The sequence below is a fragment of the Sapajus apella genome, unplaced genomic scaffold (assembly GCF_009761245.1).
Source record: "Sapajus apella isolate SASKATOON/1434 unplaced genomic scaffold, GSC_monkey_1.0 scaffold33, whole genome shotgun sequence".
NCBI classification, from domain to species: domain Eukaryota; kingdom Metazoa; phylum Chordata; class Mammalia; order Primates; family Cebidae; genus Sapajus; species Sapajus apella.
In genome coordinates, this window is record NW_022436973.1 from 5,310,029 (window position 1) to 5,323,474 (window position 13,446).

A 13,446-nucleotide genomic window follows, 5' to 3' on the forward strand; every position below is an offset into this window, starting at 1 on the left:
GACAGAGTCTCACTGTCATCCAGGCAGTGCAGTGGTGCGATCTCAGCTCACTGCAATCTCCACCTTCCAGGTTCAAGCGATTCTCCTGCCTCAGCCCCCCGGTAGCTGGGATTACAGGTATCCACCACCCCACCCAGCTAATTTTTGTATTTTTAGTAGAGATGGGATTTCACCATGTTGGCCAGGCTGGTTGCAAACTCCTGACCTCAAGTCACTGCCCGCCTCAGCCTCCCAAAGTGCTGGGAATACAGGAGTGAGCCACCCCGCTGGCCTTATTGGCATCTTAATGTTGTTTCAATCCACAAACATGGGATGTCTCTCTCTTTATTTAGGCCTTCTTTTCTTTCAACAACGTTTGTTATTTTCAGAGTATGACTTTTGCTTATCTATTGTTGAATTTATTCGTAATTATTTTATTGTTTCTGATGCTGGTAAAAATGAAATCATCTTAATTCTGTTTTTCCTTTTTTTCTATTTTTGGATAGTTCATTGCTAGTGTTTAGAAATACGATTAATTTTTTTGTATGTTGGTCTTTTATCCTGCCACCTTGCTGAACTTGTTTAGTTCTAGAAAATTTTTAGTGTATTATTTAGGATTTGCTGTATACAAGATGATGTCACCTGTGAATATCAATGGTTTTACTTCTTTCTTTCCAGTTTGAATGTCTTTTATTCCATTTTCCTACCTGAATGCCCTCATCGGAACATCCAGTGCAATGTTGAATAGAAATGGAGAAAAGACCATTTTTTTCTTGTTCCTGATTTTTTTTCCTTTTTTAGTTTTTAGGAGACAGGGTCTCATTTATGCTGCCTAGGCTGGTGTCAAACTCTAGGACTCAAGCAGTCTTCCCACCTCAGCCTCTCAAAGCACTGGGATTATAGATATCAGCCACTGCGCCTTTCCCTGATCTTAGCAGGGACATTTTGTAGTTTTTCATCATTAAGTATGTTGTTAGCTATGAGTAATCCATAGATGATATTTATCAGGTTGGAGCAATTCTCTTCTATTCCTAGTTTGTTGTATCCCACAAATTCTGTTATGTTGTGTTTTAATTGTTAATGTGTTTAAATACATTCTGATTTCCCTTTTATTTTGTATCCATATTTTGTTTGGAAGCATATTACTTAGTTTCCAAATATTTGGGGGTTTTCTGGGGATCTTTTCAGTATTGATTTTAATTTTAATTTCACTGTGGTCGCAAATGTACTTTCTATGACTTGAATCCTTTAAAAATTTTTTGAAATAAAAATTTAGTCACCTAGCTAGACAACTTTTCTTTTTCTTTTTTTTTTTTTTAAGTCTCATGAGATCTGATAGAGAACTTTTGAATTTATTGTTTAGAATGTGGCTTCTACTGGTAAATCTTACTTATACACTTGAGAAGAATTTGTATTTTGCTGTTGTTAGGAGGAGTGCTCTAGAAATGTCAATCAGGTTAAAGTTAATGGTGTTGTACAAGTTTACTATCATCCTGACTTTGTGCCTACTTATTGGTGTTAGTCTGCTCAGGCTGCTGTAACAAATACCATAGACAGGATGGCATAAACAATAAACATTTATTCTTCACAGTTATGGAGGCTGGAATTCTGAGAGCAGAGTGTTACCATGGTTGGGTTGTGATGACAGCCCACTTCATGGCTTGTAGACAAGCCACCTTTCTGTGTCCTCACAGGATAAGGACAGAGAGAGGGGGAGCAAATTCTCTTGTGTTTCTTCTTATAAGGGCAGTAATCCCATGATGAGGGCTTCACCCTCATTACCTCATTCCTCCCAAACACCCCATCTCCAAATACCACCATACTGAGGATTAGGGTTTCAACATATAATTTTTGGAGAGGAGGAAGGACACAAACATTTAGTCCATATCATTATTCTATCAATTATTGAGAGAAGGGTATTGAAATATCCACTATAATTGTATATTTGTCCATTTTCGTTGTGGTTTCATCAGTTTTTTCATTATATATTTTAAAGCTCTGTTGTTAAATGCGTAAGTGTTTAAGATTATCGTGCCCCCTTAATTAACTCCTTTATTATTGTGCAATGACCCCCTCTATCCCTGATAGTATTCTTTTCTCTGAAATCTAGTTTGCCTGATATTATTATTTAGCTTTCCTTTTGTCTAGTGTAGGTATATCTTTTCATCCACTTACTTTTAAACTATTTGTGTCTTTACATTTAAAGTTTGTTTCTTGTAGGAAACATATACTTGGTCTTACCTTTTTTAAAAAATCCAATCTATTTCTGCTTTTTAATTGAGGTATTTAGACCATTTACATTTAATGTAATTACTGGTATGATTAGGTTTCAGTCTATCATTTTGCTATTTATTTTCTATTTGTCTCCTCTGTTCTCTGGTCATTTTCATTGCATCTCCTTTGTTGGCTCCTTAGTTATAACTCTTCATTTTGTTATTTTGGTGGTGGTTTTAGACATTTTAGTGTACTTGTTACCTTATCACATTCTACCTTCCACACTTAATAAATCTTATGGCTTTTGTCAGCTAATTCAATCATCTGTATCGTTCTGGATCTATTGATTTATTTTTCTCCTAGCTCTGGGCCATAATTTTCTACCTTTCTTCATGCCTGGTGATTTTTTTTGTTGTTAGATGATAAACAGTGAATTTTACATTGTTGTATTTAAAGAAATCCAACAAAACCTAGAGTGCTAGGTTTAAACAGGGTTAGGCTTTGTTCTGCCATGCAGTTAAGTAACCTGTAGATCTATTAAAGTTCTACTATTAAGCTATATTTTTATGGCAAGCTGTGGGCAGCCTTCCTCTCGGGAAAATTTAGCCCTACTACAAAAGCATAATCTTTCTGAGGATTCTATCAATGCTCTCTGTATTACAAGGTCTCTCAACTCTAGTTAGTATAAACCTCAACTATTTCCAGACTTGTTTGAGCTCTGGGAAGTATCTGGTCTATTGCTTTCTGTTTGTTCTTTGTTTGATCTCATGGTGTTTCATCTCACACATGTATGATTGGAACTCACTTAAGGGTCAGGGGACCCTCTGCAGAGCTCCTGAGCTGTCTCTGTTCAGATACTTCCCGTTATTTTTCCCTGCAAGTTCTAGCCACCTCAACTCTGATTTCTAGCCTTCCTGAACTCTGATTTCTATCTTCTCAATTCAGTGATACATTGGATCTGTGGTTCCCTATCTTTGTGCTGTATACTGGAAGTGTCCTGAATAAGTAAGGTAGGCCAATCATAGCATTCTCTCTGTTTGTTTTCCTTCTCTCAGGGATTTATAGTTCTGTGTTTCCTATTGTACAATGCCTGCAACACTTGTTTTATATATTTTGTCTGCTTTTAGAATTGTTTATGGTAGAGGGCAATTTCCATAGCATTTAATCCTTCATAGGTAGGAATGAAAGTCTCTAACTTAAATAATAGATGATGACTTTATTAAAGATTGGTAGAGACTTTTAAGAAAATTGTGTTTGGCTGGACATGGTGGTGCAATATGGCAAACTCTTAGGAGCAGGGGACCATCAGGTTGCCTAAGGAGGAGTGAACCCGCCCAGGTCAGAAATGGAGCAGGTCAAAACTCTCATGCTGATTAGTAGTGGGATTGTACGAATGAACTCATAATGGATCAAAGACCTAAATCTAAGAGCTAAAAGTATAAAATCCTAAGACTAAATCTTCATGATCTTGGATTTGGCAGTGTTTACTTAGATGTGACCCCAGAACAAGCAAAACAAAAAATAAATTGGAATTCACCAAAATTAAAACCTTACGTATATCAAAGGACACTATCAAGAGAATGAAAAGACAACACACAGGGTGGGAGAAAATCTTTGAAAATTATGTATCTGATTAAGGGTCTAGTATCCAGAATATTTAAAGAACGTTTACAACTCAACAACAGAAAAGACAAATCAATTCAAAAATGGGCAGGGGACTTGAATAGACATTTCTCCAAAGAAGATATTCAAATGGCCAACACGCCATTTGGCCATGTTGTCATGGCCAACATGACAAGATGCTCAACGCCATTAGAAAAATGCAGATCAAAACCACTTCACGCCACTTCATGCCTAATAGGATGCCTATTGTTACAGCTTCAATTGTGTTTCCCACCCCCGCCAACATGTTGAAGTCCTAACTCCCAGCATCGGTAAATGTGACCTTATTTGAAAACAGGGTCTTTGCAAATTTAATCAAGTTAAGATGAGGTTATTAAGGTGGCCCTTAATCCAATATGACTGGTGTCCTTAAAAGAAGAAAAATCTGGACATAGAAACATAGGGGAGATGGCCACGTGGGAAGACGGAGGCAGAGGGTATAGTTATGTTGCCACAAACCAAGAAACGCTTGGGGCTACCAGTATCTGAAAAAGGCAAGAAAATATCCTCTTCTAGAGGCTTCAGGGGAAGCGTGGTCCTGCAAACACCTTGATTCTGGATTTCTGGTTTCCAGAACTGTGAGACAGTGATTCTCTTGTTTTAAACTACCCAGTTGGTAGTATTTTTTAATCGAACCCTTGAACACTAATACAGCTATAATTTTTCAAATGAAAAATGAGTTTTGGCAAGTGTGGTGTTTTATTTTATTTTACATGTCAACTTGGCTGGGCCATGGAGCCCAGATAGTTGGTCAAATGTTATTCTGGATGTTTCTGTGAAGACATTTTGGGGATGAGATTAACATTTAACTTGCTAAATCTAGATTAAAGCAAATTATCCTCCCTAATCTGAGTGGGCCCCAGCCAATTAGCTGAAGTCTTTAATAGAACAAAGACTGACCTCCCCCTAAGCAGGAAGGAATTTTGCCAGATTGACTTTGAACTGCAACTCTTGCCTAGGTCTCTGGCTCCCAGATGACCCTAACCGATTTGGGATTTGCCAAACCTCCACAACTGTGTGAGCCAATTCCTTAAAATAATTTTTCCCCTTTCTCTATGTATGTTTTTCTGGAGAACCCTCACTAATACAGGGAGGATGTGCAGAAACTGGAAGGCTCACACATCACTGCTGGAAATGTAAAATGGTGCCGCCAGTCTGGAAAAACATCTGGTGGTTTCTCAATAAGCTAACGGTAGAATTACCGCGTGACCCTGCAATGGCACTCTTAGGTATATACCCAACAGAACTGAAGACGGGTGTTCAACCCAAAACTTGCATGTGAATGTTAGCAGCAGCCCAACTGGTTATAGACAAGAGGTAGAAGCAACCCAATTGTGCATCAACTAATGGATAAATAAAATGTGGTATATCCATACAATAGAATATTATTCAGCCATAACAAGGAATGACATTCTAATATATGCTACAACATAGATGAACCAAGCTTAAACACATTATGCTAAATGCAAGCAGCCAGGCTCAAAAGATCATCTATTGTGTGATTCCATTTATATTAAATATCCAAATAGGTGATTTCAGAGGGATAGAAAGCAGATTAGTAGTTGCCAGGGCCTGGGAGTAGGGGATAACGGGAGTGACTGCTTACTGTGTATGGGGTTTCCTGTTGGGGGGTAAGAATGTTCTGGAACTACATCGTGGTGACGGTTGTACAACATCACAGATGTGCTAAATGCCACTGATTTATACACTTTAAAATAGTATTTTATCTATTTATTTATTTTTGAGATGGAGTCTTGCTCTGTCACTCAGGCTGGAGTGCAATGGCACAGTCTTGGCTCACTGCAACCTCCGCCTCCCAGGTTCAATTCTCCTGCCTCAGCCTCCCAAGTAGCTGGAACTACAGGTGCACACCACCACACCCAGCTAATTTTTGTATTTTTAGTAGAGACAGGGTTTCACCATGTTGGCCAGGCTGGTCTTGAACTCCTGACCTCAGGTGATCCACCTGCCTCAGCCTCCCAAAGTGCTGGGATTACAGGCATGAGCCACTGTGCCCAGCTAAAATAGTAAATTTATGTTATATGTATTTTACCACTTTTGAAAAACATGTTCACATATATACAGGATTATCAATTCGCAAATTAATGAACAAACTGAGGTTGTGGAAATGAACATTTTAAGTAACAAAAATGGAAAGGTGAACCAAGAATGAAAGGTCCTAAAATGAATCATGTGTGTGTAACCACCACAGTCTACAAGCAGGATCGGGGAACTGCAATCACAAAGCAACTTTGTCTCTAGTGGCCCTTGAAATCCAATGTGTGGGGCTAATGTATCCTCTAACTCTCAAAGAAAAACCCAGGCCTCCGTAACTTCTCTAGTCATTTTTATTTAAAAAAATTCCTGGCCAGATGCGGTGGCTCTTGCCTGTAATCCTAGCACTTTAAGAGGCCGAGGCAGGTGGATCACAAGGTCAGGAGTTCAAGTCCAGCCTGACCAACATGGTGAAATCTCGTCTCTACTAAAAATACAAAAGTTAGCCAGACTTGGTGGCGTGCACCTGTAATCCCAGCTATGCCAGAGGCTGGGTGAGGGAGAATTGCTTGAACTGGGGAGGCAGAGGTTGCAGAGAGCCAAGATCGTGCATCGCGCCACTGCACTCCAGCCTAGGTGACAGAGAGAGACACCGTCTCAAAAAAAAAAAAAATTCCTGTCATCACACTTACAGTGCGGTCTCATTTCAGAGCTGTAAATGTGCAGTTCCGTGTTATAATAAAAATAGCCTATCATGTGAAGGTGACTTCTCTGGGTCTGCTGGGGGTGGAAGGCCAGCATTAGGAAAGGGAGGCCTCCCTTGTTTACTGTTTCTGAACCTTGCAGGGACACAGCAATGGGAGTGAAGCAGCAAGAGACAGTCCTTTCTTGAGGTGTGGTGGTGGTGACTGGGAGCTGCTGGACAAAGGGTTAACAGCGTCCTTCCCCCAGGGGCTCCTCAGCTCCTTGGAGTGACTCCTCCCTTCCCTTCCCCCAGTCTCCCATGCACACTCCCATCAGCTGGGGTCTTTTGGGGTGAGGCTTTCTCCCGGCTCTTTGTTCTCTACTCCTTCCTCAGCACAGCGAATCTGAAGTTCATCTTCTTGAAACCCCTGGCCTCTTGCTCAGGCTCTATCAACCCAGGATGCTGGCCAGTTCTACGTGCATGCTCTGCCCTGACGAACTCTAGGAGTGCAGGTTGCACCTAGCTTCTCCCTTGCTTCTTCATCAAACACTTAGCCAGCACCAGCATCTCACCCTTTAGACTTTTCCAGGTAGGGGTCCATCTAATCCACCAGATCAGGGACACATACTAAGTTCCGTGGAGGCCCTTTCCGCTAGCCTTGAGATAAGTGTAAGCGGCACCCACTGCTCCCACTAGAGAGATGCCAAACACACCAATGGCTCTTTTCAAAGAATTCTCACCCCAAATCCTCTTCCTTTACCCCTTAGCTCCTGACTCTTTCCATACCTTCAATGCGGGTGAGGGGGGTTGAGGATGACAGGTTTTTGGCCACTCTCTTGTAAGTGCTGCAGATGGTCTAGGCATGTGGTCTCTGTTACTCCTTCCAGCAAACATCTATTTTAATCTTGTTACCTGTGATTATAAATACCTGCATTCATTATTTAACATAGTAACAGCCACCACTGAGCCCCTAATTTGTACCAAAGCACTAGGCCCTTTTCCCAAACATCTCAGTTATTAACAAGCATGCTTGTAACTACTTTGATATATCTATTTCAGAACTAAGAATTTGTATAGATAGCTGGTGTTTTAAAATCTATGGAGGACATTATTCAGGTAGAGTTTGTTAAGATTCTCAGTAGGAAGAAACATTCTGAAAACCTAGTGACAGGACTTCAGATCTGGAAAGGACTTCAGAGGTGACGTAATCAACCCTGCTCATCTCCTGTAAGCAGCAGCTGAGGTTCCCAAGGGCTGAGTGACTTGTCCAAGGTCATCACAGTAAGAGATGAGAAGATATGAATTATCACTCACCACAGCTGCCTCTTATTCACAAAAAATACGAGATGAATGGCTTCCTGCTACTAATTTTAATATTTATCAAACCAATGGTGGAAATGAATTTTTAATGCAAAATAACTGTTTCAGAGTCTAAAAACATTGAACACACTGGGCTTTCAACACTACATAAAGCTGTATGAATCCCAACCTACTGTACAAGAGAATAATGGATTCTTAATTGAATCTGTGCCTCAGAGCGGAAGCATGATTTCTAAATGGAAAATCCTACAGAGGTGGCAGTGAGAGATGAGCTTTAGCCAGATGAATTATTCCGGGAGAAAGTAAAAGAGGACAGCATGCTAGCAAATGGCTTTTTCTTAAAGATCCCTAATAAACCATGCACGAATTTTGTGTAGTGAACTACTGTGTTCACTCCCATCTTCCTGGTGGTGGCGCTGTCTCCTGTGTCCTGATCTTTACAAACTGTGGTCTCCAGGGTTTCCTATGTGTACGAAGCACAGCGGTGATACTATTCACTTCTCTAACCAACAGTACTGCGAGCCCAGGATATAACATCCAGAGTTCAGTCCTGTATGCTTCTTATGCAGCACAACAATCCTACGCTTTTAGGGCTCGCAACAAGCCCAGGAATAATTTAGTCCAATATTACATTTCACAGATAAGAAAACTGAGGCTGGCTGTGGTGGCTCATGCCTGTCATCCTAGCACTTTGGGAGGTCAAGGCGGGAGGACTGCTTGAGCCCAAGAATTCGAGATCAGCCCGGGCAACATAGCGAGACCCTATCCCTAAAAAAGAAAAGTCAAGAAAAGAAAAAAATTGGCCAGGCAGCCAGGCGCAGTGGCTCACACCTGTTATCCCAGCACTTTGGGAGGCTGAGGTGGGTGGATACCCGAGGTTGGGGGTTTAAGACCAGCCTGACCAACACGGAGAAACCCTGTCTCTACTGAAAATACAAAATTAGCCAGGCATGGTGGCACATGCCTGTAATCCCAGCTACTAGGGAGGCTGAGGCAGGAGAATCGCTTGAACCCGGGAGGCGGAGGTTGCAGCGAGCCGAGATCGTGCCATTGCACTCCAGCCTGGGCAACAAGAGCCAAATTCTGTCTCAAAAAAAAAAAAAAAAATTAATAAATAAAAATAGGCCAGGCATATAGTGGATGCCTATAGTCTTAGCTACTTAGGAGGCTGACGTAGGAGGATCGCTTGAGCCCAGGAGTTTGAGGCTGCAGTGAGCTAAGGTTGCACCGGCCTGGGCAAAAGTTAGAACATCTGGAAAAGAAGAAAAAAAAAGAAAAGAAAAGAAAACTGAGGCCCAGAGAGGAAAATACCTTGCCCAGGAAGGTCACACAGAGAGTTAATGGCTCTAATCACAAAGGGTAAGCATTTTGACAGATTCATGAACTCTTGGGTAGTTCCGTCTTGAGCTCTGAGGACCTCCAGGTCATTTTGTAGCCTGAAGTGCCAATTAAACCAGAAGAATCATGGGCTTACTATTTATAGGTAGGAGTGAAGAAATTAACTAGGCCATGAAACCTGGGGACACAGGAGATCTTGTGTCTTGAGATTCACATGTAACATTCAACTTCTATATTTTAAGACAGAACTTGGGTAATGCAGTCTCAATTTTCTAATACTGGGCTTCTTTGGGTTGCAGTCTTGACGGACCACACCTATTCTACAAAGCTTTTTGCACCATAAGACAAACAGATAACCCCACTTCTTCTGGCAGATGCTGCTATTACCCAGTGGACCGGTTTATGATCCTTCCAAGCATATCCCTTGCTTCAAAAAGACCTAAATCAAACCATTTTTTGTTACTCAGAGAGCTTTAGCCAGCAATACACAGTCAATACGCATTCACTGAATGTTCAAGCGAAAAGGAGAAAGGAAAGCTATGGCTGTTTTTAAGATACTACTTGGGTTTGCAATTATCTCACATTTTTCATCAGAGTGGCTTTCCCCTGTACTGACAAAATCAAGTAACTCTCAGGAGGCCTACTGGTATGAACAAAGGCGCTAAGATCAAAGAACTTCCAAGTTTCAATCTGCCAGAGACTGGCTGTGAAGTATTGGGGAACAGTCATTTAGCTTCTATCAGTTCCCACTTCTGTACAGTGAGGGTAAAACTATGGCGGCACCATGATCTCATGGGTACTGTGTGCATTGGCTAATTAAAGCTAATTAAGCCCCTGGAAATAACCAGAAAATACTGTGTAAGTGCTGAGTATTTATGTGCCACTAACAGTCACAAAAACTCCTAAGGGACAAGATTCTGTGCAGACAGCACATTCTCTATTGGTGATTACTAATCACCCACTGCTTACAAAGAAAAGCACTGTGTTTTCAGTAACAGGGTGGGTTTAAAAAAAAAATCACACAATGTTGTTCAACAACACCATCTTTATTCAAAAATATATATCTATGAGACATTTCAGAATATACTGCTGCCGACGACAGCCTATACTTCTAAATAAAGTCCTAAATTAATATACAAATTTAAGCTTTGAAAATATTCTTTAAGAAAAACAAACAAAAAAGAAAAACAAGGAAAGATTGACATTTCTGAGGAATATGACCTAAAGGAAAGGTCCTTGAGGCCTACAGATACCCTAAGAAAGAAAAAACACAAAAACAAAAACCACCCACCCTACCCCACCCCACCAAGTCACCTCATACATACAAGTAGGAAGGTTCATTTAAATTAAACAAATGAAGTAAGCACACTTTGGGAGGATGTGGACAGCAGAATTAAGATTTAAAAAACAAAAGCATTTCATCAAAACAAAAAACTAACTTCCTCACAGGAAGTTCACTAGTAACAGGTATTAAGAGGCCGACACATTCATTTACATAATTGCTACAGTTTCATTTCTTACTTTTGCTGTAATAATTATGCACCAATTGCTGGTCAAAGACTCAGTTGGATAAAACACATCAGTGAGCTAAATCCATTGTTATATTTTCATCTAGCTGATCAAGTATCTACCATACTCTTTTGGCTGGTTTGTGGCTGGTCAGATCTCACTTCCTTGGTGAAAGCATAGTGTCCAAGATGGGCCTGCTCCAAAACACGCTCATCTATAAAGCAGCACACCACTGGGGGTGGGGGGTGGGGGTGAGGAGGTTGGGGGTGCAGCAGCAGCAAAGATTACAATTTATCTTGCCATTTTAGTGATGTCACCTACGGCCTCTGGAAGAAAAACCTTATAGACTCATTAACAGTGACGGAACAACAGGCAGTGACAATAAGCAAACAACACACAGTCTGAATTCAAATCTGAGTAACAGCTCAAACACTACCATGTTCTACACAGAGTTAAGCTGAGTATCTGCTATGACTTTTCACTGCTCTTACTTCATGACAAGCAGGAGAGCTTCTGGAAGGGAAGCCCGTTATGCTTTCTAAACATAGGTTACGTTTTGACGTGTTTAACATGTAAAATTACACGTAATTTTTGGTGATCCTGGAAAAAGCAACTCAAATTAATGGACATTACAAAGCCCCCTCCATTGGATTCCTTTTTATAGAGTTTGGGTTTCAGCCTCTGGTCTATAACTCCTATGACATTATTGAGGCAAATTGTGTTCTGCCCTTTCCAATGTCAAAAATAAGCCTGCCAAATTAGAATGACCTACAGTTGGCAGGCTGCACCTTTACTATAAGCAAGATAAAGATCATCTCTAACTACATTATATTGTCATAATGTCAGCTGGCATGATAATAGAATTAAAACCCCCAATTATTATCTCTGACTCCCCGCTTCCCATGCCGAGATGAGCTATTCAGTAACATCTGACACAAGTACTCCCCGCTGAGTGGGGACAAGGACCTGTGCAGGGGCGTGACCTGACAGACCTGCTCAGCGTCCTGTTTGCAGTGATGTTCGAGTTTAGTCACGTACTGTGGACACGCACCCAGACAGGAGATTAAACGTTAGTGTGTACCCAACTCCCAGAAGAAAGGGTCCAAGTAACACCCACGCAGTGCCCGGATACAGCACACCTGGGTACGGGGCCTTCATCTTTTGGGGCCCACCAGTGCCTGCCACTCCTAACAACTGCCTTCACACCCACCAGGGGTCAAGGCACCCTGTTTTTTGGAACATGCTCTGGCAGTGGAGAACTGCAGCGTGAGAAGGTTGTATCTAGGAACTTGAAGCAAATAAATTACTTTTAATTCATGCTTGTGATTCTTGTTTTTCTGTCTCTGAACTGTGCCTTTATGTTCCAGATTAGATTTGAATCTTATTGCTAGATTCTCCAATCTGTTTACAAAATAAATGCACCTAATCTTTGTGCATCGCTAGGAGAATGGAAAGGGAGGATCAGAGATTTGGCAAACTCTTTATGGCAACGCTACAACAGCTGTGCTCCAACCTTTTGGGGCAGATGTAGCCAGGAAAGCCAACGTCTCCAGGATAAGTACCTCAGTGGAAGCCCGCACCAAACTTGAACAAGCCCAGCTCAGAAAGAAGCAGCTGCTTTTGTGACAAAATGCTGTCTTGAGGGACAAGATTCTTTTGAAAGCTTCCAGAAGTACACATGATTTTTCTAACTTCTTAGGTATAAGGAGAGAGCCAAGAATGGAAAACCAACAGGGGGGCATGAAAATACAAAGTTGGAGAAAAAGTCTGTAGTCTTTGCAAATATGATTATAAACCGGATTCCAGTCGCCGCTGTTCTGAACTGTGCTCAAGATAAGAGGCTGAAGAGGAGAATCAGAGTCTGTGGATCTTTCTTGAGGCTGGGGGGCTGAGTGGAAGAAGGGATAGAACCAGGGGCTAGAAGGTTATTTCCAACCATGACTTGCCCTCTTCTTTCTGCTGGTACAAACAGAAATCTGGGACATGATACCTGTCCTAGTCAGTTGAAAACAGGTCCCCAGCAGAGGGCAGGGGGGCCAGGCCCCCTGTGACGTTGGGCAGCAGTGAGAGGTCTGGCAAGCTCTGAATATGAGACTTCAGTTCCTTGCGGACCTGGGTTACCCGCGCAAGCTTCTGTTTGTATTCCTAGGGAGACAGAGAGAAGACAACAGTGTTAAGTCTGTGCATGCTGGGGGCGTGGCGTGCTGCAGCTGGGGCAGGGGCTTTCATCCTCGTGTTCTTCCTTGCCCCCACCAGCCTGCCCACCCTGTTCAGCTATATCGCAAAGCTAGAGTTTCAAACTCTCAAAAGGCAAAACTTTATATCACAAAAGGAACGCAGAGTGCAATACCGGCAACAATGAATTAAATGGCATTCAACTTAGTACTTGAGATTCGGAGTAAAAAGAAGTGACATTTGGTATTTGCCTTCTTTTTGTTGGTTCTCAAAAGTTTCAAAATTTGTAAGTTTATGCCTTAAAAATAAAATACAGACACCTGAGCTTCACAATTTCTTTCCGGACTCCACCTAGACAGGGCTAGAAAAAACACAGTAAAGTGATGCGTTCTATGTTAAAGCTTGGAGATTAACCTAGATTTATCATGTTTTGCAAATAAGCACTATAGAAGCTCAAAATACCCCACTGCTACTCCCTGCGACCAGGACCTGCTCATCCCATGGCTGAGTAATTGCACTAAGTCCTTGGTGAGGCCTTCCAATAGTCTCCTGACCCCTGGGGCTCCTAA

At 41.5% G+C, this 13,446-nt stretch overlaps 1 protein-coding gene across 3 annotated transcripts in view; it reads right to left on the reverse strand.

The window, feature by feature from the left end:
* Window positions 1-10,218: 10,218 nt before the first annotated feature.
* Window positions 10,219-13,446, reverse strand: part of RPRD1B (regulation of nuclear pre-mRNA domain containing 1B) — a 56,919-nt gene continuing 53,691 nt past the window's right edge. For all 3 annotated transcript variants that reach the window (XM_032294985.1, XM_032294984.1, XM_032294982.1), the window contains one exon: window positions 10,219-12,847. In XM_032294985.1, the coding sequence (XP_032150876.1) occupies window positions 12,698-12,847 (150 nt within the window). In that variant the 3' untranslated portion in view covers window positions 10,219-12,697. The remainder of the gene's footprint in view (window positions 12,848-13,446) is intronic.